The sequence below is a fragment of the Phycomyces blakesleeanus genome (assembly GCF_001638985.1).
Source record: "Phycomyces blakesleeanus NRRL 1555(-) unplaced genomic scaffold PHYBLscaffold_26, whole genome shotgun sequence".
NCBI lineage: Eukaryota > Fungi > Mucoromycota > Mucoromycetes > Mucorales > Phycomycetaceae > Phycomyces > Phycomyces blakesleeanus.
In genome coordinates this window covers 695,197-722,799 of record NW_017265159.1, presented here as the reverse complement: position 1 = coordinate 722,799, position 27,603 = coordinate 695,197, and the positions used below count along the sequence as shown (strand labels likewise).

Sequence of the window (27,603 nt, the reverse complement as noted above, 5' to 3'; positions counted from 1 at the left end):
TGGCAAAGGAGATGTTGTCACTCAGACTGGCGATGAGGTCCTCCTCAGTCATGACGGACATGGCATCCTCATCATGAGCAGGGATGATGGCGGCGGGATAGTTCTCAGCAGAGGGGTTCATGGTAGTTCACGAAAAAAAAATGTTGTGGTGGTTGAAGTTGAAGAAGTTTTTAAGAGGAAGAATTGAAGATTTGAAATTAGGAACGAAGATTCGTGAGAACTTGTGTAGGTTTTGTTTATTGAGAAAAATTTTGTATCAAAGTTTGACCAGGTTCCTACACTGAACTACTACTGCTATTTATATTGTTTTGGATTGGGAAAATTATATGACTGGGGTCAGGTAATCGATCCTATCTGAGCCTTAATCAGAGCAACGTGATCTTGGGATAATTAATGTATGATTAATTATATAAATGTGTGTAGTCCCAATGAAGTATTAACATCGAAAGTAAATGTGTTTATGAGTTATAATTATGCTTATAATAATCCACTGATGTATCCCATATTATGGTGATATCATCATATGAAATATAATCACTATCATGCATGCTAAACCTGTGTGTTAAATAATAAAGTAATCGGTAGACACCTTTGACTGGAATAGCTGAGGCCTTATATTATTTCCTTCAGACTTATTCTCAATTACAGCAGTAGTCAATACTCATTTACAACAACTGCTATTTATATTATTTTGGATTGGGAAAATTATATGACTGAAGTCAAATAATCAATTTTATCTGAGTCTTAATAAGAGCAATGTGATATTGGAATAATTAATGTATGATTAATTATATAAATGTGTGTAGTCCCAATAAAGTGTTAACATAGAAAATAAATGTGTTTGTGAGTTATAAGTATGCTTGTAATAATTCATTGATATATCACATATTATGGTGATATCATTATATAAAATATAATCACTATTATATATGATAAACCTGTGTTAAATAATAAAGTAGTTGGTAGACACCTTTGACTGGAATAGCTGAGAACTTATATTATTTACTTCAGATTTATTCTCAATTACAGCAGTAGTCAATACTCATTTACAACAATGTGCATAATAAATGAATAAATAAATAAAAAGTTAACAATTACTACATTATATATATGTTACAATTCTTTGGCCATAATTACAAAAGAAAAATAAATAAATATTAAAATAATAAAAGGTAAACACTCTCAAGAAACATACTGAAGGAACAAGTGCAATACAAAGGGAAGCAAACTAAAAAAGAAAATTAAAGTTAAGAAAAAAATAGGGAAAAGTGAAAAGCATTTCAAGTCTATTGTGAATATAAATAGCAAAAGCAAGAAAAAGAAAAAGAAGGAAAGAGAAAAGAAATCCAAGAAATCGGAATACGTCGTGTCCGAAGAAGGAGTCACGTCTTTGTACTGTCCATAAGTTAACGGCTTGTTTATAAGAAACCCGTGTCAAAAAATATGTTTTTAAAGTAAAACTTTAAAAATTTCAAAAAGTGTGTGTCAATTCACAAGAAGATTTTTGGCACAGTGGTATTTTTTTGCGCTTTCACTCTCAAGATCAGAGTTCGAACCTTAAAGAATTCCCAACAGTCACTTTTACCTATACTTTTATTTCAAATTTAAAGTTCTAGTTAAGCGTGGTACCTCCAATGGTTCCATTTATTTATTTATTTAAAAGAAAAGAAGAAAAAAGTAAAGTGGTGGTGTTTGGTTTTAGGAAAGATAAAAGTTAGCTGAATGTTGGGGATGCTCTTAGACCTATTACATAAATCTTAGCCAATTGGATATTCTTTATTTATTTATATATAGAATTGTTATTCATCTCAACAGGAAACCATTGGAGAGCAATCGGAACTTTTTATAAGTAATATTGAAATAATTGTGATAAAGTACAAGTGATAAAAAAAATAAAGAAAAGAGAAGATAAAAAAAAAAGATATTTACATTCGTTTTTGGATAAAAACAAAGATACTTTTAAAGATAATTGTTGCTTATTTATACAATATAATAATGTGATTTAGATTAAATAAATGCCTACAACAATATGTCTTAGATAATAACTATCCAGTAGTATCTTTATAAAATATTCACTATCTTAAACATCTAAAGCATATACAAAAAGACAAATCGACAGTGTCAAGATCTTTTATTCTAAAAAGTCAATCATTACTGGCTGCTTGTAAATTCCAATTTTGGTCACCAATGCCAATTCTGAAATTACCCCCTTTCTGGTTTTGTGATCGTCCACAAGCACCAACGTCATCAATAATTTCCCAATCCAATAGTCGCATAACAACGCGCCATGCCAAATGAGAGGCAGCCGGGTTGTACCATGTGTCTTTTAGAGCATTACCATTTATATTGTATAGGCAGTCAACGTGAACCAAGGATGCGAGTGGTTTGCCTTCCATGCTTTTGAGCCGATACGTAACATACTTGTCCTTTTTTGTTCATCACAATAAACGCGCCTTTCAATCGTGGTTCCAAACCAGAATGTCCTTCGTGTGTGAGATTAACACGATCACCAACCTCGAATGTCGCTTTCTTAATCACGGCATCCCATTTTCCCTTGCATTTTGAACTCATGTCACTCATGCGTAACTCGGCAGCTTTTCTGGCCCTACCGACATTCTCCAGTTGGTCAACGGTCTGGTCTGCCACTACACAAGGGTCTTCAGGAAGGACAGAATGGCGGCCATAGGTAAGAAAAAACAGACTATACCCAATTGTGGGATGAGTGAAGATGTGGCAGGTCCAGAGCATCATTTGTATACTTAGGCAGCATTTGTTTCAACGTACCGTTTAGGCACTTAAATTTACCATTTGTGCGTGGGTGAATGCAAAGGTTGGTCGATGATTTGACTTGGTACGAATGAGATAAGCGTCCATACGTTTTCTGGTAAAATTGGCTCCACGATCTCTCAGTATCTCGGCTGGGCACCCAAAACGCATTACTATTTCCTCGTATATAAAAGCTGCTACAATTTGGGCTGATGCGACTGGGACAACACAGGCAATCGTCCAGCTGGTAGTATAATCAACTGCTACAAGGATCCACTGATTTCATTCAAGAGTCCTATATAACCTGCCGATGAAGTCCAAGTTCCACCTTTGAACTGCTCCATGGATTTTCAATGAGTGAATATTGTCATGATGCTTACCATGTTTTCTTGTATTGTGCTAACATTTATGACATGCGCTTAAAAATTCCTAGATGTCGTTACAGAGACTCGGCTGTCAATGACGAGGTCTTAGTATATCAAACATAGGAGAAAGTACAGAATGGTAAAAATCCTTGTGGTACAATCGGAAAGTATTGGAACGGCGAGAAAAGAAAAGGAATAGTACTTCACGAATGTCATCGTCACTCAACTTCACTGTTCGATACACTTTGTTATTCTTAATTACAAAGTGAGCTATGTTATTTTCTGCGATTTATTTGGAATTGTCAGGTACGTTATCAGGATGGAATGCATAGTAGTTGGGCCGATCAATAGTATATGTGAGTGGGGGAGCATAGATATAGACCAGCTTAGTAGGACCTACAGTAATTTTGTTCTCAGGATGACTCACATGGGACAATGCACCCGGAATATTATTATCTTTGTCAGGCTTGTACTGGATGTTTGGTGCATACAGCTTTAATTCAGCAATTCATCGGACAAGGCATGGAGTTGATGTGACTTGAAGACAGAAATACTTGAGAGGAGGGTGATCTGAGAACAGTGTATATGATTGACCATCAACAAGGCAACTTCAGGCTCGGAGGGCATTCAAAATATCTTATAGTTCTCGTTTCTGGGTAGGCTAAGCTCACCCTACGCTGATAAGCTTCTTTAACTCATATGCAAGGTGATATCACAAACCATATCTATCTTTTTGGACTAGCACTGCACCAACACCGAAATTGAAAGCGTCTGTCTCAATACGATATAGTTTATGGACATCTGGGGCTTGTAGTACTGGGAGCACGGTTAGCCTGTCTTTGATGAGCTCGAAGCTGTCTTGGTACTCCTTTGTATATACAATCGGTTTCCGTTTGGCACCAGTATCATGAGTGAGATCCGTTAGCAATGATGCTATGCTTGTTTACCCAGGGATAAACGGTCAATATTGTTGGGCGGGACCACAAAACTGAGAAGCCTCTTGAGCATCGACTGGAACCAGCCATGCCTTGAAAGCCGTAACCTTTCCAGATACAGATAGAATCCCTCGTGCTGAGACATGGAATCCAACAAAAATCAATTCTTTTTTGCTGAATTCAAGTGTCTTCATATTGGCCACAAATTTTCTTTTATTGCAACCTTTTTAGAACATGACATACATGAAGGCGGTGGTCTTCTTCAGCCTTGCTGAAAATCAATATGTCACCGAGATACACGATAGTAAAGTCATCAAAACAGTTGCCCAGGTCATGGCTCATAAGGCTTCGGAATGTTGGCGGTATATTGGTCAGAACAAAAGGTGGGACAAGAAACTCATACTAGTCGTATCTGGTGTTGAAGGATGTTTTGGTAAAACTGCTTGGTTTTTTTTTTTTTTTTTTTTACTTGGTGATAACCACTTTTAAGATCAAGACTGGTAAAGTGTGCAAATTCGCGGAGTCGTTTCGGGCATTCATAAATCTTTGGTAGTTGGTGGTTGTTACAAACAATTGCTTTATTCAACATGTGATAATCGATACACATCCCCATAGTACCGTATTTCTTCTTTTAAAAACAACACTGGCGCTCCCCGACGTGACGCACTAAGCCTAATTAGCCAAGGTCAAAAAGTTCTTTGATCTGACACTTGAGCTCGTCCATATCTAGGAGACTCCTCTTGAATGAGGTTTGGTTGATCGGTCTTGGATCCACGGTATGGAATGCATACTGTACAACACGGTAGGGTGGAACATCTAGAAGTTCATCTCTAAATACGCCAGGAGTTCTTTTGGCCAGGTCACTCCAATCTGAGTTGTTCATATTGCTAACCGTGTCATCTTTGACGTGTAATAGAAAACTGTCTGCGCCAGTGTTCTTCATCGACTTACTTCCTTGTCTGTGAGAAACAAGGTGGTTCAAATGGTGTGTACTGTCTCGTGTGTTTTGCGATTTGACGACGAATTCCTTGGATTCTTTATATAACTTTCAACTGTCATTGAACCAGCAGGAAATTTGCTGTGCTTGCTGGAACAAGGTTTGGAGTGGTATCAAGTCAAATTTCACTGGGAACATATAAGCTTCGATTGAGTCTGTATATGCATTGAACGAAATAGACATGGTAATCTTCTTGGTGATTGATACTTTGTGACCACCAGCTGTCTCCGCTATTTGATCGCGGACTTGAACCACATGGTTTGCTTGCTTAATGAGTGCTGGTGTCACAAAGGTTACGCTTCCGCCACTGTCTATTAGTATGGAGATATGCTTTCCTTCATATATGGCATCATGTAGTGACTATTATGTGTTAATGGTAGCATTAAGTTGCTCTAAGTGCATTAAGTCTTAATTACAAGTGGAATGGTCATCAAAATATTGGTAAGACAAAGCTTTATTAGTATGTTCGTTATAGTTAACACTATTATAATCATTTACATTCCTGTTAGAGTGGGAATCTTGATCCTCACACAACTGATTACCCTTTAATTCAGTTGTGTGGAATGATAGGGAATTACATCCTTGGGCCTTGGCGCATCTTTCGTCTAATTGGCGGGTGGTAGCAATACGGTCTGGGCATCTTGCTGGTGCCATTTAATATCGGAGCGGTTGGCGGAGCTTCGCCTGTTCTATTGGCCTGAGCGTCCACAATAATTGGTCCGCATGGACCCCCTCCCCTACATAGAATCAAGGTCCATGGGAATAGGTTCATCATCACGGAAATATTGTGGAATAGGATCAGGACGTGCCAGGCGAGCAGAACAACACTCGATTTTGTATCCAAGGGCTGTGCGTGCAGTCTCACCAACGTCCAAAGGCTCACAAAAATGAACCTGACCACGGGTTTCAGGGCGTAAACCATCAACAAATCAGTAAAACGCTTCATCCTTGGCCATGGACAGGATTACCATGTGGAGATTATAGTAAGTGCTGATATAGTTGTTGACAGACCTTTTCTGGCGCAAAGAACGAATGCGATTACGGGAATTCTGGGTAACATGGATTTGATGGGATGCAAATTGCCATTAAGCAAGTGTGTAAACCTGTGCGAATCCGAAGCTCTGGTAACATTGTCTTCCATGCGGCACCACCAGGCATTGGCACAATTACAAAGAAGAGTAATATAATAGGAGGTCCAACTGTCATATTCTATGCGATGTAGTTCAGCAAAACGTTCCACAGAACAAACCCAGCCATAAATATTGTTGAAAGAACGAGCACTGCGATAAAAGTCTGGGCGTTATATACGGACAGACATAAACAGGGAAATATTGATGTGCGCAGAAATTGGGGCAGCATAAAGAGAAGGTAGCTGCGAGTCATGAAGAGCAGTAGTGAAGGTGACAATTAACTCGGGTATATTCATGGCACCAGGATCAGCATGGTCAGCATGGTCAGCATGGTCAGCATGGTCAACAGGGACATGTGTATCACTCATGGGTAAAGAGTTTGGAGCAGGTACGTAAACTGGGATACTCTGGAGCAGGGAGTGTAGAAACATATACACTAGAAAATTTGAAAACGATGTTTCTGCCTTGAGTATCCCAAAAAGCGACATGAGCATGAGTAGAACGGATACACTGTTTTTCAGGAATATGGGGTACAGTACAGCAAGCAAGGTATGAACTCATTCTTCAATTTCAAGTTTATTTTTTATTTTCTTTTTATTTTTTCATTTGAGCGTCAGTAAAGTGGGCGCTTTTCTGGTAAGAGAAATCGCTTATTCAGCTACCAATTGTCAAGTCTCGATCTGATTTCTTTTTCTGGCACCTTTAACTAAGTCGCCTAATCAATACCACTGGGGGATTATCAAGTTTATGAATAGTTTTCAGATAAGAATAAAAATACTTTTTTATTAAATACATTTCTTGCTTATTTATACAAAACGATTGTTAATTTCTGGATATGAAAAAAAAAAGAAATAGCTACAATAAAAGGTCTTAGATTATGAATATACACTAATATCTCTATAAGTATATTTGTCATCTTTAACATCTAAGAGTATCTGCAGTAGTTAAATTTCATAAATCATTAAATATACATTAACAGTTTAAACTATCTTGATCATTTTAAATTATTATCTTTTTCTCTTTGTTTCCTTTAAATCCCTTTGTTATAACAAGTAAAAGCCTATCGCAGTAAACAGCAAATCTTACACAGAATATGTTCACTACGAAGCCAATAGCCTTGAGGCCATTAACTAATTTCATTATATATATAGAGGTGAATAAAATTACCAATGAAGAAAAGTCAGCTTCATACAGTGTTATATTTTGAACAATATTTTAATCTAAAAATATCAACCATTACTGATTGCTTCCATGTTGCGATTTTGGTCTCGGATGTCAACTCTAGCACTTTAATATAACATATCAGTATAGCAAATCAGATAAAGGATACAAAACAGTTTTTGTTATATTTGATGTAGGTTGTCTTATATACTTTTTGAAACAATTATTTATCTTTGGTTACACTCCAGAAGCGTCTAGTAATAATACATATCTATAAAGTTACAAAGTGAAGAGTAGTCATTCTAGTTCCTGCTTCTTCTGTAATAAGAAGTCGCTAGAAATTGTATCACCAAAACTAAGCACGACAACTTTGAGCATCACTTATTTTATCGTGCCTGAATTCTTGTTAGCCAATCAGAACAACAATTACACAATATCCTCTTTTGAGAATAACGATCAACATGATTCACTTTTGCTCACAAAATAATTAGAAAACATATAGCTTAACAAAAAAGTATAATATAAGCCAAAACAGACATTTACAATGGCTGAGTAGGTTTAGAAAAGATGTGAACGAAAAAAAATCATTCAATAAACGTTATTTATCTTTCTGTCATATTTCTATTCTTGTTTATTTTAGCTTACGATCCCCAGCAGGTTTGACAGTTTTTGGCTGTGTTATGGCATTTGAAAAACAACCCAGCTCGAAAGCGACAATGCTACCTGGAGAGACTGAACTAAAAAAATTCGATGGGATTTGGTGTGATACCATCTGCATTGCTTCAAATTGTTTGGTTTATGCAAAATCCAGCTGTATAAAAGCATATGATTATACAACGCTCTGGTATAACAAGTTGATCGTAGTAATTATATGTGTGATATATATATATACCACAATTGAGTGAAATACAAGCCCATAAACAAGAACGGATACTGCAATTGCCAATGAGACAGGCAAGGGCACATTTCAGGGATGTAACACACGCCAGTCACTAGTACACTTCACACTGCTTCAGGGACAACCAACCATTAATGGATGAATATTTTAAATTAGGAAACCGAATATCCATATAAGCAGTTATAATCATATTTCTTAAATAAACCATACTATTACAATGTCTATTATTCTCTTTTCACATCTTATTCGTATATCTCAATCTGAGCCAGACGGATCAATTCTGATTAACATTTCAGTCAACCGGAACGATTCAGGTTAACTTTCTAGCCAAACTGGTAACAACTACTTAACATTCAAGTAAAAAAAAAAACTTTCGGTTAACATTTAAGCCAAGCTAGTAACGACCAGTTAATATTTAAGCCAAATCGGTAGAAACTGGTTATTTTTTAAGCCAAACTGGTAACAACTGGTTAACGGTTGAGTCAACTGGTGACGACTAGTTAACACTTTAACCAAACTGGTAAGGACTGGTTAACGGTTAAGCCAACTGGTAACGACTGATTACTACTTTAGCCAAACTGGTGACGATTGGTTAACATTTTAGCTAAACTGGTAACGACTGGTTAACGGTTAAGCTAAACAAGTAGCGACCGATTAACACTTTAGCCAAACTGGTAACAACTGGTTAACGGTTAAGCCAACTGGTGACGATTGGTTAACATTTTAGCCAAACTGGTAACGACTAGTTAACGGTTAAGCCAAACTGGTAGCGACCGATTAACATTTTAGCCAAACTGGTAGCAACTGGTTAATGGTTAAGCTAAACTGGTGACGACTGGTTAACACTTTAGCCAAACTGGTAAGGACTGGTTAACGGTTAAGCCAACTGGTGATAACCGATTACCACTTTAGCCAAACTGGTGACGACTGGTTAACAGTTAAGCCAACTGGTGATGACCGATTAACACTTTAGCCAAACTGGTAGCAAGTAGTTAACGGTTAAGCCAACTGGTGAGGACTGGTTAACATTTTAGCCAAACTGGTGGAAACTGGTTAACGGTTAAGCTAAACTGGTGACGACTGGTTAACAATTAAGCCAACTGGGGACGACCGATTAACACTTTAGCCAAACTGGTAGCAAGTAGTTAACGGTTAAGCCAACTGGTGTGGACTGGTTAACATTTTACCCAAACTGGTAACGACTGGTTAACGGTTAAGCCAACTGGTGACGACTGGTTAACATTTTAGCCAAACTGGTGGCAACTGGTTAACGGTTAAGCTAAACTGGTGACGACTGGTTAACGGTTAAGCCAAACTGGTAGCGACCGATTAACATTTTAGCCAAACTGGTAACAACTGGTTAACGGTTAAGCCAACTGGTGACGATTGGTTAACATTTTACCCAAACTGGTAACGACTGGTTAACGGTTAAGCCAAACTGGTAGCGACCGATTAACATTTTAGCCAAACTGGTAGCAACTGGTTAACGGTTAAGCCAAACTGGTAGCGACCGATTAACATTTTAGCCAAACTGGTAACGACTGGTTAACGGTTAAGCCAACTGGTGACGACTGGTTAACATTTTAGCCAAACTGGTGGCAACTGGTTAACGGTTAAGCTAAACTGGTGACGACTGGTTAACGGTTAAGCTAAACTGGTAGCGACCGATTAACATTTTAGCCAAACTGGTAGCAACTGGTTAACGGTTGAGCTAACTGGTGTCGACTGGTTAACATTCAAGTCAAACTTGTGTCAACTGGTTAGTATTTAAGCCAAAAAAATTAATTCTGGTAAAGATTTAAGCCAACTGGCAAAAACCAGTTAAAATTTAACCTCAACTTGTATTAACCGGTCTGAGGGCGAACCGTTTGAACCAATTCGTTTCCTTATTTGGAACAAGTTGAATTATTATTTTAATTTCACTCTTAATTATTCAATCTCAGAAAAAAAAAGTTGAAAAGTGTAAGTAAGCGTTTTTAACCTTTGGCGGGATTACTAATGACCCCCCTATTATATGTATGAGAAGGATGATTGAAGTCTCAATAACAATTAATTTTGGAATTGTTTCAAAAATCTTTTTCAGAGAGTACTATGCGTGGGGTATATCTTTCCCAAGGTTGCCTGGCGCCTCTTTTGCTCGGATCAGTAGAGATTTTATTCTTTAATAAAAAAGTCTGCTGGTCTCCCGACGCATATTTCGAACCATATACTTTTGCTTCGGCGGATTTTTGGGAACATTTGTTGGGGGGTAGACTTGGTTCTGCTAATAATCTACATATCCAATTTATTGGATTTGTACCAGGGAAATAATGGCTCATTAAATGAGCTATTATCTACATGTCAAAGCATTACTACTTGGATAGCCGTGGTAATTATAGAGCTGATATGTGCAATAAAAGCCTCGACTTCGGAAGGGGTGCACTTATTAGGTAAAAGCCAATCCGGTCTTAAGGCCAGTTTCTTGGTGGTTCATAATAATAAAATGCTGATCGGATGGCCTTGTGCTGGGAAGGCTCATTCGATTTTCTGCCCTATCAGGTTAAGATTGTAAGATATAAGCTTACATTGTCTACCACGGGTAATGGTGAATTAGGGTTCGATTCCAAAGAGAAAGGCTGAAACTAAAAGGAGTTGACGGAAGGGCACCACAAGGAGTGGGGCCTGCGGTTAATTTGACCCAAAACAGGGACACTCAATGGCATTGAGATACCCTTAGATGTTTTGGGTTGAATGCGCGCTACACTGACATAGTCAATGAGTCTACAACCTTGAGTAGTACTTTTAAACTATGTTGTGCTGGGAATTGAGCTTGGTAACAATGTTATCTATAGTTCAGCGTTTACGTTGTTCTAATAGTCTAACAAAATTATGTGAAACGTCTTGTATCTTGGGATTTAAAGATAGCTTGGCATTGAAATGTCGAGCTGATCCGTAAACAGACCCGTCTAAAGCGGGTCTCATCAGATGCTACTGAAGAACTGAATCTAGTTGAACTACTAGAAGTTAAACATGACCGCAAGGTTGAAAAGCAAGCTGTTTATTCAAGCTCTTTGATTATTGATAGAGCAAAATCAGTATTTATATACTGAAATATTCATCTTAATGAAATTCCCCATTGAGCTGAAACATTCAGTCAGTGGAAGAAAAGAAAAGAATATTGTTGATGATAGCGGAAAAGCTTTATAAAAATTACCAAAGGCTATAAATGCCGGTGCCGCCTTTATCAGGGCACGTAATAACTGTTCAATGAACTAATAAAACTTGGCTTTTAAGCCATCTATAACTTTCTTTTAAAACAAATAAAAATTCGACCTGAAATAAGGTCGAATTCCCTGCTGAACCGAAACATTCGGTCAGCAGAAGAAAAGAAAAAAAAATGTTGTTGCTGGTAGCAGAAAAACTAGAAAAGTTACCAAAGGCAATAGATGCTGGTGCTAGTTTTATCTGGGCACATAATAACGGTTGCAAGACCTAATAAAACTTGGCTTTTAAGCCATCTATAATTTTATTTTAAAACAAATTAAAATTCGACCTGAAATAAGGTCGAATTCCCTGCTGAACCGAAACATTCGGTCAGCAGAAGAAAAGAAAAAAAAATGTTGTTGCTGGTAGCAGAAAAACTAGAAAAGTTACCAAAGGCAATAGATGCTGGTGCTAGTTTTATCTGGGCACATAATAACGGTTGCAAGACCTAATAAAACTTGGCTTTTAAGCCATCTATAATTTTCTTTTAAAACAAATTAAAATTCGACCTGAAATAAGGTCGAATTCCCTGCTGAACCGAAACATTCGGTCAGCAGAAGAAAAGAAAAAAAAATGTCGTTGCTGGTAGCAGAAAAACTAGAAAAGTTACCAAAGGCAATAGATGCTGGTGCTAGTTTTATCTGGGCACATAATAACGGTTGCAAGACCTAATAAAACTTGGCTTTTAAGCCATCTATAATTTTCTTTTAAAACAAATTAAAATTCGACCTGAAATAAGGTCGAATTCCCTGCTGAACCGAAACATTCGGTCAGCAGAAGAAAAGAAAAAAAAATGTCGTTGCTGGTAGCAGAAAAACTAGAAAAGTTACCAAAGGCAATAGATGCTGGTGCTAGTTTTATCTGGGCACATAATAACGGTTGCAAGACCTAATAAAACTTGGCTTTTAAGCCATCTATAATTTTCTTTTAAAACAAATTAAAATTCGACCTGAAATAAGGTCGAATTCCCTGCTGACCGAAACATTCGGTCAGCAGAAGAAAAGAATTAACCAAGGCTTCCCCTAGTAACGGCGGGTGAAGAGGGGAAGTCGCAAATGTGCATGTAGTAGTACGATTGTTCCGTCATTGATCAGACGGAAATCTAGAGCAGACGAGTAGGCTATTCGCAAGAATGATAGCCAAAGAAATTGGTATGGAAGAAGTAGCAAGAAAAGAAGACCTTGTTCAGCATGACATGGTAAAAAAACATAAGTAGTGTAGATAGGTGGGAGCTTCGGCGCCAATGAAAAACCACCGCCACTATTCTTAGCGTCTTTTTATTGAAATGTCATGTGGGATTAGGCTTCACGGTCAATACCGTGAAGGTTCAATCTGCAGGATGATGGCTGAACGTCTTTAGGCCAGATTCTATGCTGAACCAGATCCACACGAGGGCGAGACTGTTGCCAACGCCCCCGAATGTATTATACTGTCTCTTGGGTGGAGAGAAAAGGTTATGGGTATAGCCCTTCAAGGGCTTTCGAGTCCGGTTGTGGTTATTACCCTAACCACCGCATGCTCCGAACGTTGTATCTAGGGCGCGTTTATGGGGTATGTGGTATGGCTATGAGGACACCTGTAGGGTCTCTACAGGAAGTAGGAGCCATCAAGGACTATATGTCCTAGTATAATGCATCCGAAGCCGGCCCGAGTGGTATGACCAACGGCTTCAGTCTCATCCCGGTGGATCAAGGGAGTTTTTAGGGGATACCCCACTACCTGGTACCTCTCTTTAGTAGAGCGACTTGGTGTCGAACCGTTTGACCGTATGGACACGGGCACTTTGTCCGTGTTGGCGACGGCTCAAATCTGCTACCAGTAGGAGTGGTAGAGAGAGGAATCCGGACGGTACGGCTCACCACCGTACCTGAAGGGGGAACTGTGGTCACGATTTTCTTCCTGGCCTTTGTGCCGAAAAAAAGAAAAAAAAACTAGCAAATATACTATGTGTGGAATAATTGTACTTGGTGAGTACAATAATAATAGCCAAGTTTGTAAACTTGGTAGAATTGGCAAGGAAATAAGACCTTGTTGAGCTTGACTTGGTAAAAAGACATAAGGGGTACAGATAAGTGGGAGCTTCGGCGCCAATGAGAAACCACTCCTCTTATTGTCTTTTCAGTGAAGAGGCGTGTTAGATTGGGCTTCACGGTCAATACCGTGAAGGTTCAATCTGCAGGATGATGGCTGAACGCCTTTAGGCCAGATTCTATGCTGAACCATATCCACACGAGGGCGAGGCTGTTGCCAACGCCCCCGAATGTATTATACTGTCTCTTGGGTGGAGAGACAAGGTTATGGATATAGCTCTTCCAGGGCTTTCGAGTCCGGTCGTGGTTATTACCCTAACCACCGCATGCTCCGAACGTTGTATCTAGGGCGCGTTTATGGGGTATGTGGTATGGCTATGAGGACACCTGTAGGGTCTCTACAGGAAGTAGGAGCCATCAAGGACTATATGTCCTAGTATAATGCATCCGAAGCCGGCCCGAGTGGTATGACCAACGGCTTCAGTCTCATCCCGGTGGATCAAGGGAGTTTTTAGGGGATACCCCACTACCTGGTACCTCTCTTTAGTAGAGCGACTTGGTGTCGAACCGTTTGACCGTATGGACACGGGCACTTTGTCCGTGTTGGCGACGGCTCAAATCTGCTACCAGTAGGAGCGGTAGAGAGAGGAATCCGGACGGTACGGCTCACCACCGTACCTGAAGGGGGAACTGTGGTCACGATTTTCTTCCTGGCCTTTGTGCCGAAAAAAAGAAAAAAACTAGCAAATATACTATGTGTGGAATAATTGTACTTGGTGAGTACAATAATAATAGCCAAGTTTGTAAACTTGGTAGAATTGGCAAGGAAATAAGACCTTGTTGAGCTTGACTTGGTAAAAAGACATAAGGGGTACAGATAAGTGGGAGCTTCGGCGCCAATGAGAAACCACTGCTCTTATTGCTCTTTAACCATAGTATGGGATTAGGCTTTACAGTAAATGCTGTGAAGCCCCCATTGGTTAGGAAATGGCTAAACAACCATAAGCCAGAGCTGATGCTGGAAACCATACTATATGTGTTGCTCATACACTATATGAGTATAAATATGCTTTTGAGCTGAAAAGCATATTGTGTCTTTGTTCGTATCCGCTGAAAGGCGAGTACCTTCAGAGCTACATAGTAATACTAGTATGGAGTATTGATATATTACATGCAAGCAGCGTGTAACTGACGGGGTATTGTAAGTGTTCGAGTGACTTTTGTTGCTACGAAGTACTGAGATTAAGCCCTTGTCCTTGAATTTGTTCTTTTGAACACCTTCATAATTAAAATAAATTATTTTTGTATTGAAATAATTTACTTAAGTAAATATTATCACCTGCCATCTGACAGCCGACCCAATAAAAAATTATAATATTGCAAAGTCAGAAAGTGAGTCTATATATTTTATTAACTTAGCTGTAGAAGTATGTGTATATTGATCATATTAAAATTTTTTTAGGTCAATAAATTCAAGAGTATCCTTTCTCCATTTTTTTAAAGGTACTTAATTTGAGACCGGGTCTGAAATCCGAGTTTGTTTGTTCATTGATTTCTTATAATAACACATTTGATTAGATTAATTTCTTAGTCGTCAAAGCTGTTATATGTTATAGACAAACTAACAAACTTGGTATATTCATTTTTTGTTAGCCTTTGTCTTTTAACTAGATACCTTGATTTCAATTTGTATAAGATCAAGCAGTAGCATTATTTACAGCCAAACAAAAACAACTCTTCTTTTAGGAATTATATATATAAACATATACAATTTAATCACAATTAAACAAAAAACAATGCCCAAAGAATTTTAACATATATATATATATATATATAATGTAGTAATCATTACGTTTATTTTTCTATTTATTTATTTTTGTTTGTTCATTCATTCATTACGCACATAAATATTATATAAAGCAATAAGTGGGAAGCGAAATAAATATGAGAGGGTATATATCTATATTTATTTACCAAAGCTAAAATTTAAGAAAAAAATGATGCAAAGAGTTATTGGAAACAAATTGATTTGATGTGTTGGACAGTAGAGCCATTAAGCATATGGAGTTTATAAAGATAAAAAAAAAACAGCATGCGATGGAACTGTGGGCAAAGGCAATAAAGTAAATAAATGAAACTTTTCCATAATGTGTATTGTAATATAATACACAAAGCCTTTGAATGTATTAATCAATTGAATACAAATTTCAAAAGTTTTATTTTAAGCAGACATATTAAAGAATATGGTTTTTTGGGAAAATTTAATTTTTACAAGATTTGTTTGAGATATTCAGAATTTTTTATGGATTAGTATCTCAATATAGAGAAAATTGGATACTGCGGAGAGTGTGTTTTATTTATTTATTAATGACAATCAAAATAGTATTGTTTAAAGCATCTTCAGCAGTCCTCTCTAGATCCAATCACTGTAGAAAAAAATCTACAAGTATTTGAAACAAGCTGCCTTATTTTGGAAAGAAATGTCAGATTTTTGAACACCATCTAGCACTTACCAAGTTTAGAATATCTCTATCCTATTTTGGCTCTAGAGAAATATTTTGAAGATGAAAGTCTAGTCGTCAACCCAGGAAACCATCTTGATTTCCGAATAAAGAGAACTACTTGCTTGATTAAAGAAAAATCAACTAGAGGGTCAAACAAACCCTATGAACTCTGTACCTTGGATCTGAGCTTATGCCAGAAACAGTCATACCTACTAATATTTCTTTTTAATGCGAACTTGTGTTTTTATTTCGTAAAGTCTTTTTCTTTCTATTTCTTCTCACTGTTACTATTGTTGACAAGTCTTTGAGGCTTTACGAAGTACTAACCGATTTATAGTTTCGTAAATCTTAGGGGACAGGGGGTTTTTGGATGATGGGGACAGGGTGTTACACAAGCTTATAGTGAGTAGTCCGGCAGATAATTAGAGGCGTGACTACTTTTAACTTGTCCGGCAGACATCCATCGTTTCTGTGTGTAACACCCTGTCCCCATCCAGTATAATCACTTGTCTTTATTCACTAAGAAAAATCATGCAAAAGTGGAAGAACATTTGTCCGTAACTTTTCATTTTCATTTTTATTTATTTTTAAAAAATTCATAACTCGTTCAAAAAAATAGATAGAAATATGAGAGTAAGATGGTTGGTTTCGTTGATTTTTTTTGCATAAAGTGAGTATTTGTTTGTTTTGTAATATTTTTTGAATCACGTTTAATGAGTGAATTACAAAAGTTCTGTACATTTCATTTGTGAAAGATTGAACAAAAAAACAACAATTTGAAAATATTAGTAAAAATCACTTGCAAATGCTTTATATCAATAGAAAATAGTAAAAAATCGTTTCAGTAAAAGTTTTAGACCATATTATTATGTAGAAAAGATATTTATTAGCAAAAACAATCTATCTCAAATGGTTAAAAACGTGAAAAAAAGTGTATATTTTGCTTGTTTATTCAACCAAAACATAATAAATTAACTTCAAATTTTGGATATAGAGATGTACGTATTTTTTCAGCAATACGGCAAAATATCCAAGCTTTAGCGTTCGAATTAAGACAGAAATCTATCAAAAGCTATGCGTCGTTTCTGTTTTACATCTTTTATGGTAAAATTCACGTCTGTGATTGGATGAAGATCTTAATCAGATTGCTTATAAATGCACAGACTTTGTACTCCAAAAAATAAAAGCCAATTATATAGTCTTCCAATTAGTTGGATGCCAATAATATTCGTATCTGGGTTTTACATGTAACATTAAAATTAAAGACAGACTGGGTGCAATTGTGTTTGTTAAAAAATTAAAGAAAAAAATAGGAGTAAAGTATATTAAAAGATAGAAAGATAGATAAGTTATATATGTGTGAGGTCAATAATATCGGAAGAATTTACGGGAGAATTTGTAGGAGATTTAGTGGCAGTAGTAGTAATTGTAGTAGTTGTAGTAGTGGAGGGTAAAAGATAAGACTTGTTCTTTGGGAACTGACCCCAATGATTCCAACTTGTGGAAAAGCAGTCAATGATACTCCCTCTACGGATAGCATCAAAATACAGCGCATTTACCTTAGGCCAGGACCGATGTACATGAGGCTTCACTTTAATTGTTGTCCAGTGGCACCCATGTACATGGTGCAAGACCATCGGCAATGGCTTTCTTTTGAGAGGCTTCCGATCATGGAGGGGAAGGAAAGTTACAGGCAAGACGCTCCGATCGTCCGAGTACACACAAACAGGCTCGTTATAGGTGTCAGCTATTATCTGAGCACAGTCTGGTGCAGAGAACCACATAGAGGAAGGGCAAGATGGGATATTTTCCCCAAGAGCAGGGTCAATCTCGGAGCCAAAGGCAATGACCTCTGTCACTTCAGCAACATCCATGCCAAAGTTGTGCTCGTAAAGTTTACCGTGGGTTGCCATCGTGGCCAACATCTTCTTCACCAAAGGAAACTGATCCTCTCCACCCTCTTTCAGGTGTGAAAATACACGGAAACCGCACCAACCATCGGACTTGGGGTTAAACGTCAACAAAATGGTGGCTTAGTCGATTTGAGCAGGCAGAGCAAAGTCATGCACATTTTTGTTTTGTTTTTTTCGGACTAGGCAAATCGTATCAGTAGTTGTCTTGGAGATGTTTAGGTTTTTTAATTCCAGAGGAATATTTTTCAGCTAAGAAGAAACAAAAAACAATGTAACATTTAGCATTTAATTTTAGTAAAATATCTTATCGGTTACCTTCTTCGAGAGGCTCTTGCTTTTTAGCGAAATTGGTTGTTTTAGCTATAGAGAAAACATGCAATGTGTGAGCAAACCATACAAAATATTTTGTGATTCATTTATAAGTTATCAAAAATTACCTTCTTCGAGAGGCTCTTGTTTTTCAGCGAATTGGGTTTCTTTTTTTATTTCTTTTATGACTAGAAATAGTAAGCATTAGATATTACATTGTAATTTCACAAAAAAAACAATTATAAATTACTTTTTTTGAGAGGCTCTTCCTCTAAGAACTCCTTCATCACTTCTTTAAGTCCTTCTTTCAAAATACTTCTGATATCATTCTAAAGAAATAAAGAATAAATATGTATTAGATTGTGAAATCATGTTTGTGTATGTTGCATGTTTACTTTGTTCTTTTGCACAAGGAGATGTCTGTGCTTGTGACGGACAAAGTCCTTTGGGAGAGCAGTTTTCCTTTTGACGTGCTTAGGTCTTCCAGGAGCTTTGACCTCACTTGCCAAAGGAAATACAACATTTGGATGGTCAATTATTTCACCAGCATTGTCAACAAGTTCATCAACCATTGCCATAAGATTCTGGACTTGTTAATTCCCTTCACACTGACGAAACAATTGTTCAAGCTTTGTTATACATTTCACCCACGGGGCAGGCTTTTCAACGTCGATTTTCTGTAGAAAAACGTCACATTCCAGTTGCTTCAAACGTTCACCCAAAGAAGAAGACAGAATCCATCTTTCAGGAATGTCTGATAATAGCAACATACGATCTCTTGGCAGATCATGGCGACAAGGAAGACCAAACACCACTTTTACTCTGCAATTGCAAAGCTCACCAGGTACAACCTCTTCTAGAAGCTCAGCACGGATGGTGATCAAACCAATTCTGGAGACGTGGTGAATCAATCCACGGAGGCGAGGTTCATGGTATATTCTGGCATCTGTGATAGTTGCCTCATTCAACTCAAGGTCCTGATAGTCGCCCTCGAACTGGAGAAGATAGGAGCAAATTTGCTCAAATGAAGAGTTCAATGACTGAAGAGCCGAGATTTTTCTTTTCAGAGCATTATGGCCACTCTCGACACGTTGTGTTGTCACACAGTCAAAATGTTTTAATTGACTAGTGAGGTAGCCAGCCCACTTTTCCTTGCACGGCATCCACTCATCTTCAAAGTACTTTTCTAGAGTTCTTTTTTCTACAACCTTCGTAGAATCATCATCATTGTCTTCTAGCTGCTCTTTACTTTGGAAATCTTTCCGAGATGACAGCGATTTGAAAAGCTCAAGATTTTCATCAAAGACATCGCGTTTATCTCCGAAGATCATTTTGTTGACTAAATGTGTGCACAACTCTTTTTCTTTTCCTGGCTTCATTGTTTTTTTTTGCCATTTTGGCAATGTTGTTGATCATATGCCAACCACACAGAAGCTTCTTGGCCAAGGGGAACTCGGAATCAAGCGCATTCATCAATGCTTTACATTTGTCTGTAACAAATATAGGGGCTTTATCAACCCCCTCCAAAACAATTGCTTTCAGAGACTTCACAAACCAAACATAGCTCTTCTCTGTCTCATCGGCTACCCATGCAAAGGCCACAGGAAAGCTCTTCAACCTTTCTCCACCTAGGTTACTGACACCCTCTACGCAAACCAATGGCATCTTCGCGCAGTTTGTCTTGTATGTAGCATCCACAATAAAGACATCGGGGAAACGTCGAGCTCTCTTGATCATTATATCGTTCGTAAAAAATATATGAGTGAGTCTATTTCTCTCATTAAACTCGTAGAGAACGGAAAATCCCTTTGCTTCCATTGTTCTGATGAGCTCAGTAGCGCCATGGGCAGACTCCTCATCACCACGAGTAGCACTGTACTTGAGATTGTTGATATCGCTGATCCTCAGCTTTCTCATTCCTGTCACCTTGTCACTTGTTGCCTTCTGAACATCACGGGACTTGGCGTGATTCTCCAACATTTTCTTTGCAATAGTGGCATCTTCAGCAGTCAAAAGAGACATTCTTCCTTGGTGAGAAGAAGCCAAATTCTCAGGGGTGACAGGGTGGTTGTGGCAATGTTCGTTTTCCCCATAGGCGGGCAAAGGAAGATATCTTTCGCTCTTCTTCTTATAAGAAAATCTTAAGAGATAGGGGCATCCAGTAAGAGAAGAGTTGGGCGTCTTCTTTCTTTTCTCATCACTTATATTGCGCTTGTCACGATAAACACCAGCCTTTGAACAAGCAATGTGAAGAATAGGGAATTTTCCGTCCTTAATCTTAACGGTGAAGTTATTAGAAAGGGCGTAATCGTTTACGGCTTGAAGAACACTCTGCTTGTCAGGATAACCATTCTCGGGGAATGAGAGAGTTGTTTTAAGCGAGTACATCTTCTCAATAGGGGTATTGAAGTTGGTGTTCATATTTAATAAAAGAGCACTGTAGTTATATAAGTATTTTTATTGATTCATGTATGCAATGTACGCAATGTATGCAATGTATGCAATGTACATAACGTAAAAAAGGCATCATATCTTGTTATTTGGAAATATTATTTTTTATTCTTACAACTAAATGTTAATGACTTTAAGAAAGGGGGTGTTTTTATTTTTCCCGGGAAATTGGAATGATCTAAAGATGGGGACAGGGGTGTGCTTATAAAGAATGGGGACAGGGGGTTCTTCAAGACACTTTATAGCCGGGCCTCGGACTCGCAGTCACCTTAAATTGTGCGGTGCCGTTACCCCCCGTCCCCATAGCCAAAAACCCCCCGTCCCCTAAGATCGCTGTTATAGTTTATAGCTTTTGGACGATAACAATACTAAGCAAGAGATCTATAACAAGACCCTATAACACAAAACCTTTTATCAAAGCCTTACAAGATAAGCACACATACACATATTTTATAGATAGAATGATATATAGCTATAGCTCTTGTAATGTTAAACGAAACTCTCTTTTTTATTTCTGGCCAAAGCGATATCTAGGAGCTTATAAAGACCTTGATCTTACAATTTTAATTAGACTTTTACTATATTTTATTTAATTTAAAATTATTATAGTCTTCTTCTTTACATACTTATTTTATCATTTGTCTACTATTTTTTAGTACCCTTTGTTAGAGGCAATGCTATAGATATGAGAAGGTTAAAGAAGAGCCTTATTTTATTACTTTTACTATTAATAAAGTCAAAAAATAAAAATATTTTGCTATAAAACATTAAGTTTGTTGGACCAATTATAAGAAAATTTAAAGTACCTAAAAAGGTATAGATCTACCATATTTGGAGCAATTGATTGGATTAGATGTAAGAAGCATTTTATTAGGCTTGGGGGGTCTGGTGACACTCAAAAGAAGATAATCAAAAGAGTGATTACAGCATTTGTTTGGAGGGTTTTCTAGCTTTTTCAATGTTTTTGGGGGTTTTTGTTTTTGTTAATTATAATAAGTATAAGTATAAGTTTTAAAAGAGAGGATTGAGGTCTAATTCTTGGCAAATGCGGGTTAGGGTCTTGCGAGCCGTACCAACAACAGCAGAAGGAACAAATGGTGAATCGTCAAAAATGAAAGTCCAGTGGTGACGCCATATCGCAAGGAGGGTGCATCCAAAGACGGTAGAAGGGGGAATAGACGAGTTTAAGGAAGAGGGAAAAGAGAAGAAGTGAAAAGCGTTGTGTAATGCGGTTGGGGTAGGTATTGTGCCAAAGAATTCCAGCCACATGCCGATCCACACCGCGTTTTTGAGAGGACAAGTGAAGAAGAAGTGGTCTTGGGAGTCGGAGAAGAGAGAGCAAATAGAGCAGGTAGGAGAGGGAAAGGCGAGAGGAAGCAAAGAGTGAAGACGGGCTCGGCAAGAAATCTTGTCGTGTAGACCACGAAACCAAATGTTACGAGCCACCAGGGGAAGGGGGAAAGACCAAAATGTCCGCCAATGATGAGAGCCACGAGGGGGATCGAAATAGCGGGCACGGACGAGATGGTGGGAGCACAGCCCGCGGAAAGTGCGTGTGGAAAGGCGTGCCCAAGTCTGAGAAGGTACGAACGCATTAAAGAAAGGGAACAAGTCAATTGATGTGCCATCTTGAACGAACAGAGACGGATATTGTTCGGTCAGTTCACGAGGAGAGCAACAAGCACGAACGATTATCGAATGTAATGTGAGAGTGTTGAGTTGAACTCGGCCAAGGAACTTATTAATAACACGAGAGCGTGGATGGCTGCTGGTGATGGAGATAGACCGTAGCGACGCCAGGACAGGGTCAAAGGTGTAGAGGTGGGAAACCAAAAGATCTTGCCAAGATGGGGGGAAGCGTGCTTGGGAAGCAGGGACAATGGTGACCGCTGAGAGAGGCAAAGCAAGGCAAGTAGTCGAATTTACCACAACATTATCAAAGTTGTGCGGCAGATGGTCAATGGCAGCGAAGGCTAAATGTAGAGGAGAGGTAAGATCCCGCCATCCAGAAGGACGCATACTTGGAAATAGAAGGGGAAATAGGGGAGAAAGAGATTGAAGTGAAGCCTGTAACAATCTGGACATCCAGCGCGGGACCAAACCAGGTGGGGACCGAGGAGCGCGGACGATAGGTTGAAGCCAACGAAGTTGTAGAGCGCTCTGCTGCGTCTTAGTATCGATGATACCAAGTCCACCTTGCATGCGTGGGAGGCAGAAAGTATCCAAAGAAATCGGGGGGAAGGTGCCACGTTGAAGGAAGCTACCCATGATGGACCTGATCTTCTGAAAGAAGGACATAGGTAGAGAGACCACACGCAAAACATGCCAAAGCTGAGAGAGTATGAGAGATGTTAGAACGGTGGCTTTACCCCGAAAGGAGAGACAGCGAGATGAGTGAAGATTGCAGCTGTCCTCAATCCTTTGGAGAAGAGATGAGCAGAACGAGTCCCGTTGAGCCTTGGAGTGAATCAATGGAAAGCCAAGATAATGGAGAGGTGCGGGCGAGGTGCGGGCAAGGTGCGGGCAAGGTGCGGTCATGCCAATTGGTAATGTTATGACAACGGAGGGTGGAGGTCCAATCGGGGAGAGGACTACCAGATAGTGAGAAAGCTTGCGTTTTGTGGAGGTTGATACGCGCATTGGACGCAGCAGAATAGGTGGTGAGATGTGTGTGGAGTCGAGCAAGGTGAGCCGGATCTGGGAGAAATACCAGAAGATCGTCGGCATAAGCTAGAAGTTTAATAGGAGGAATAGTAGCCACACTATCAGGGACAGAAGGTCGAAAACCGAGGAAGGATTGATCACTTATAACCCGTCGCAACAAAGGTTCAAAAGCCAAATTAAACACGATGGGAGAGAGAGGGTCGCCTTGACGGAGGCCACGCAATTGTGTGAGAGGGCGAGATAGGAAGCCATTAACGTTGATCTGAATCTGTGTAGAGAAAAACAATTGGGTGATACAAGTTATTATAGATTTAGGAAAGCAAAAGTGATCGAGAACTCGGCGCAAGTATTCTGGGTGGACTCGGTCGTACACTTTCTCCTGATCAAGAAGAAGACCCACTCCAGTCGAGCTTTCCTGAAGTGCCTGAGCCATGACCATCCGGGTGAGCATCCCATTATCAGCAATAAATCGTCCTTGAACAAAACCAGTTTGGTAGGGAGTGACAAGAGGAGTGGCAGCAGAGATCAAACGAGAGTTAAGAAGACGAGTGAAGACCTTAGCATCAGTGTTGATAAGTGCGATGGGTCGCCAATTCCGAAGGGAGGTAAGGTCGCCTTTTTTCGGGAGAAGACACACGCAGGTGGACATCCAAGTGGGGGGAAAGACACCATCCAACAAAGCTTTGTTATATACACGCGAGACAAGAGTGGAGCATTTGGGGTGGTCAAGTATGAGTCGCGGAATCTCGTATGGCAATCCGTCAGGATCAGGGCTACTGGCATTGGGGAATCGAGAGGCACCTTGACAAATAGTGTCGAGGGAAAATTTGCGAGTGAGGCAATGTTGAGTGAGATCAGTGAGGGCAAGATTGTCAGGAAGATTCTGGAGAAGATCGTCAACAGCAGCAGAAGTGATGGGCTCAGGAGAGTAGAGAGTCTCATAGAAGGCGGCAGCAGCCTCCATCATGCTGTCAGGCTCAGTGCAAAGATAGTCGGTAACAGGATGGCGTAGGCTGGTGATGAGTTTTTTGGACTGACGTGTAGCAACGGTGCGTTTAAGGAAACCGGCAGAGGTTTCACCCTGTTCGCGCCATTGTCGGCCAGCCCGGAGAACAAGAATTTCTACGCGTTCCAGTTGAACCTGTTGGAGCTTGCGTTCGATTACAGGAAGCTGAAAGTTCTGGGCAGGTTGATGGCGAAACCGAAGAATCAACTTATCATGCCGACTTTGAAGTTGTGCTTCTAGAGTGGACAGGGAAGGTGAGATTCGACGAGAGAAACGTTTAATGAATCTAGTCACTTCAGACTTGACTAAATCCCAGTTTGTCTGTGGGGAATTGGAGGCGGGGAGAGTGGGAACAAAGGTGTAAAGAAAGACAGAAAGTTCGTCCTGGAAGGAAGTGAGCTGAGCAAGGCGAGGGTTCGCCCGCCAAAGGCCTTTACCACTGGTCTGAGAAGAAGGAAGGGAGAGTGCGACTGTGACCAGACAATGGTCAGACCACTGTGAGTGTATATATTCCACCGAGTGTGAGGTGACACAAGAAGCAAGGTCGGAGGAGGCGAATATGTAGTCAATTGTGGAGGATGATGTCCCACGGTGAAAGGTAGGTTGAGGTACCTTGCCGGTGGGAGTCACACAGTCCACAAGGCGGTCAGTGAGAAATTGAAGCCATGGGCGAGGTGGAGTGCTATGGGCGGTGGTAGTAGTGAGTGAGTGATTGAGGTCGCCCAATAGAATCATATTAGTGGGTGACGCGGGTATCAAGAGAGGATTGTGAAGAAGAGAGGTGAGGAATGAATGTCGTTCGCAATAAGTAGCAGGAGCATAAATGACACAGATACGGAAAGAGTTGAACATAGACTGTGCGTGAGATACCGTAGCAGTGATGCAGCGGCCGCATATACTAAACAATGGATCAGTAAGCATAATATCTTTTGAAAGGCATACAAGTCCACAATGAGGAGACCAAAGAGAAGAAGATTGGAATTGCATAGTAAATGTGTCTTGAAGAGCAATAGAGTGGGCATGGGTTTCTTGAAGGGCGAGGAGATCAATTCCTTTCGAACGTAAGCGGCGTATAAATAATGAGCGTGTTTCGGGTCGTCCCACCTTGGGGAGGCCTCTGCAGTTCATAGTTCCAATGGTAATCATTGGTTAGATTTGGCCTCTGCGCCGAGGGCTTGACGGGTGAACCGGGGTGGAGGGGAGAGCGAAGAGTTACAAGAGGCAGTGTTCCTGCGTGTGGGGGACGTGGAAAGACTGCGTCTCGTGTTGCGGTTGGGCGTATGTCGGGTAAGACGACGTACTCTTTCAGTTTCAGTAGCCTGAATAGCCTCCAGGAGAGCCTGCTCATCGGTGGCCTTCTCAGGCTCCTGTTGCAATTGGGCTTTGTCAGAATTTACCTGTTCTGGAAGGGCGTCGAGCATTGTGTCGTCTTCAGGATCTACAATATAGGCGGTGTTGTCGGATGGTGTTTCCTCTTCAGCATGGTTGACTACCTTGGCTTTGCGTTGTGGTTCAATCGGCAGAAGAGAAGATGAAGCTTTGTTAGCCGGATTGTGGATGGAATCCGCAGATGTACCAGTGGGGAGATTAGTTGTCAGGGGGCGGGGCAGCACAATGCAATCCTGGTGAGGAACACGGTTGAGGTGGCGAGAGCGTTTGTTAGTGGTTGCTGACCTACGAGCAGGTTCGGAGACGTGGGGACAGTTAGCTTGCAAATGGCCAGGCTTGTTGGAGCTGTGACAGGTGCGTGTTTCTGAAGAGCGTGCAGGGCAGGCATCGATGTTGTGGCTTATTTGTTTGCAGTATTTGCAATGGGAGCCCATATGTGCCCATTCTCCAAGGATGGTAGTGTTGTTGTTGTAAGAAATCTTGTAGGCAAGCTTGGCGACTTGCTGAGCTGGTGGGTCGGGTCGTTCAAGGAGGACACTGCCAGTGCCATCGAAAAAGGTATAACTCTCGCGGACCACAATTTCGTGTACAATTCCAAAAGGGGCAAGGCACCATTGAAGTCCAGTTACTAAATCAGGATAACGAACACCAGGGAGTCGAGACAATGTTACCCGATATACCTTGCGACCAGGAGCAACGGCAATACAGACTGGGAAGTGTTGATCAGAAACGGAAATAGGATGCGCGCACGCAATAGCACAGGAAGCAGCATCAAGGAATTGGACCTCGAGAGCAGTAGGAGCAGAACGACTGGGAAGAGTACCTTTTACGATAGAGTCTGCAAAAGCAGAGCTTTTCAGGGCATGCCAGAAGGCATTGTGGAGAGGAGAAGTGGGAAGAGGAGCGTTATAAAAAACAGTGTGGGGTGCGGTACCAGCACGCCAGATACGTGGTAACCCATCAATGGAATCGCCATATATGATATGAGGTTGGTGAGGAAGAAGAGCAGTAGGTGCGAGAGTAGAAGCGACCGAGTACGTGCGTTGTGAGGTGGTGGGGCTGGATGGGGTGGTGGAGTGAGGTGAGGGTGAGCCGAAAGTTGAGGGGGGGTCCCCAAGTAGATCCGGTGGAGTAATGGGAAGAGCCATGTGTGATTGGATTAGATGCAAAAACAATCTGAGATCCCACAAATCGCATTTGCTGGAGAATCTACGAGCGCGTATATTTGATACGAGTGCGTAGAAAAGCTACGAGCCCAGAGTTATAAGCTCTTCATATTTGAGTAGTTCTATTGGCTGAAAAATCTTCCCCGACATATCTATGAGCGCGTATATTCGATACGAGTGCGTATGAAAGCTACGAGTACGGAGTTATAAATGCTGCAATTTACCACAGTGTATATTCTTTTTTGTTTGTATGGAGCTGTGACAGGCTCAGATTTATTAAAGTTCTCTGAATGAGACAGTGTATATTCGATACGAGCGCGTATAAAAGCTATGAGTACAGAGTTATAAATGCTGCCATTTACCACAGTGTAGGATTCATAGTATTTTGTCCAAGAAACTGGGCTTGCTTTAAAATGCTAAATAAAATATATACTACATTTATTTTTTTATAGTACAAAAATAAACTCAGAGCTCGATATCACCACGGGAGATTTTCGATATCAAATTTGGAAATATTTTACTCACATACATTTTGATTGGTCTATATAACCCAGATTAATCGGGATATCGAATTTGACCCATTTTATGAGACTTGTCAACTACATAAGGCAATTTTAAAAGGGCAAGTATCCATAAATGGACCCTCTCAATATTTTGGCAAAACCGAAAAATGACT

At 39.9% G+C, this 27,603-nt stretch overlaps 6 protein-coding genes across 6 annotated transcripts; 1 reads left to right on the top strand and 5 right to left on the bottom strand.

The window, feature by feature from the left end:
• Positions 1–2,144: 2,144 nt before the first annotated feature.
• Positions 2,145–2,748, bottom strand: PHYBLDRAFT_150877 (hypothetical protein; the record flags this gene model as incomplete). The annotated part of the gene is made up of 2 exons (XM_018432564.1): positions 2,145–2,323; positions 2,370–2,748. 2 exons carry the CDS (start codon positions 2,746–2,748, stop codon positions 2,145–2,147), a joined length of 558 nt encoding a protein of 185 aa, XP_018286256.1.
• Positions 2,749–4,796: 2,048 nt separating this feature from the next.
• Positions 4,797–5,740, bottom strand: PHYBLDRAFT_160267 (hypothetical protein). Its single transcript, XM_018434153.1, has 4 exons — positions 5,573–5,740; positions 5,137–5,504; positions 4,983–5,051; positions 4,797–4,868 (listed from the first exon to the last, which is right to left on the bottom strand). The coding sequence occupies exons 1-2, from the start codon at positions 5,715–5,717 to the stop codon at positions 5,494–5,496; spliced, it is 156 nt and encodes a 51-aa protein (XP_018286255.1). The 5' UTR covers positions 5,718–5,740; the 3' UTR covers positions 4,797–4,868; positions 4,983–5,051; positions 5,137–5,493.
• Positions 5,741–6,267: 527 nt separating this feature from the next.
• On the bottom strand, positions 6,268–6,980 carry PHYBLDRAFT_160266 (hypothetical protein). Its single transcript, XM_018434152.1, has one exon. The coding sequence runs from the start codon at positions 6,685–6,687 to the stop codon at positions 6,364–6,366; it is 324 nt and encodes a 107-aa protein (XP_018286254.1). The 5' UTR covers positions 6,688–6,980; the 3' UTR covers positions 6,268–6,363.
• A 5,308-nt stretch (positions 6,981–12,288) lies between these two features.
• PHYBLDRAFT_150874 (hypothetical protein) lies at positions 12,289–14,158 on the top strand (the record flags this gene model as incomplete). The annotated part of the gene is made up of 6 exons (XM_018432563.1): positions 12,289–12,373; positions 12,590–12,693; positions 12,856–13,024; positions 13,169–13,284; positions 13,697–13,865; positions 14,010–14,158. 6 exons carry the CDS (start codon positions 12,289–12,291, stop codon positions 14,156–14,158), a joined length of 792 nt encoding a protein of 263 aa, XP_018286253.1.
• Positions 14,159–17,378: 3,220 nt separating this feature from the next.
• PHYBLDRAFT_173702 (hypothetical protein) lies at positions 17,379–18,829 on the bottom strand (the record flags this gene model as incomplete). The annotated part of the gene is made up of 5 exons (XM_018437090.1): positions 17,379–18,061; positions 18,258–18,302; positions 18,380–18,439; positions 18,502–18,580; positions 18,647–18,829. The coding sequence occupies 5 exons, from the start codon at positions 18,827–18,829 to the stop codon at positions 17,379–17,381; spliced, it is 1,050 nt and encodes a 349-aa protein (XP_018286252.1).
• Positions 18,830–21,713: 2,884 nt separating this feature from the next.
• On the bottom strand, positions 21,714–27,458 carry PHYBLDRAFT_173701 (hypothetical protein; the record flags this gene model as incomplete). Its single annotated transcript, XM_018437089.1, has 6 exons — positions 21,714–23,033; positions 23,072–23,121; positions 24,594–25,489; positions 25,561–27,008; positions 27,152–27,343; positions 27,453–27,458. The coding sequence occupies 6 exons, from the start codon at positions 27,456–27,458 to the stop codon at positions 21,714–21,716; spliced, it is 3,912 nt and encodes a 1,303-aa protein (XP_018286251.1).
• Between the last annotated feature and the right edge of the window lie 145 nt (positions 27,459–27,603).

Excerpts from the sequence above, each read along its gene's own strand:
- PHYBLDRAFT_160267 (XM_018434153.1), bottom strand. The coding sequence starts at position 5,717 with ATGGCACCAGCAAGATGCCCAGACCGTATTGCTACCACCCGCCAATTA.
- PHYBLDRAFT_160266 (XM_018434152.1), bottom strand. The coding sequence starts at position 6,687 with ATGCTCATGTCGCTTTTTGGGATACTCAAGGCAGAAACATCGTTTTCA.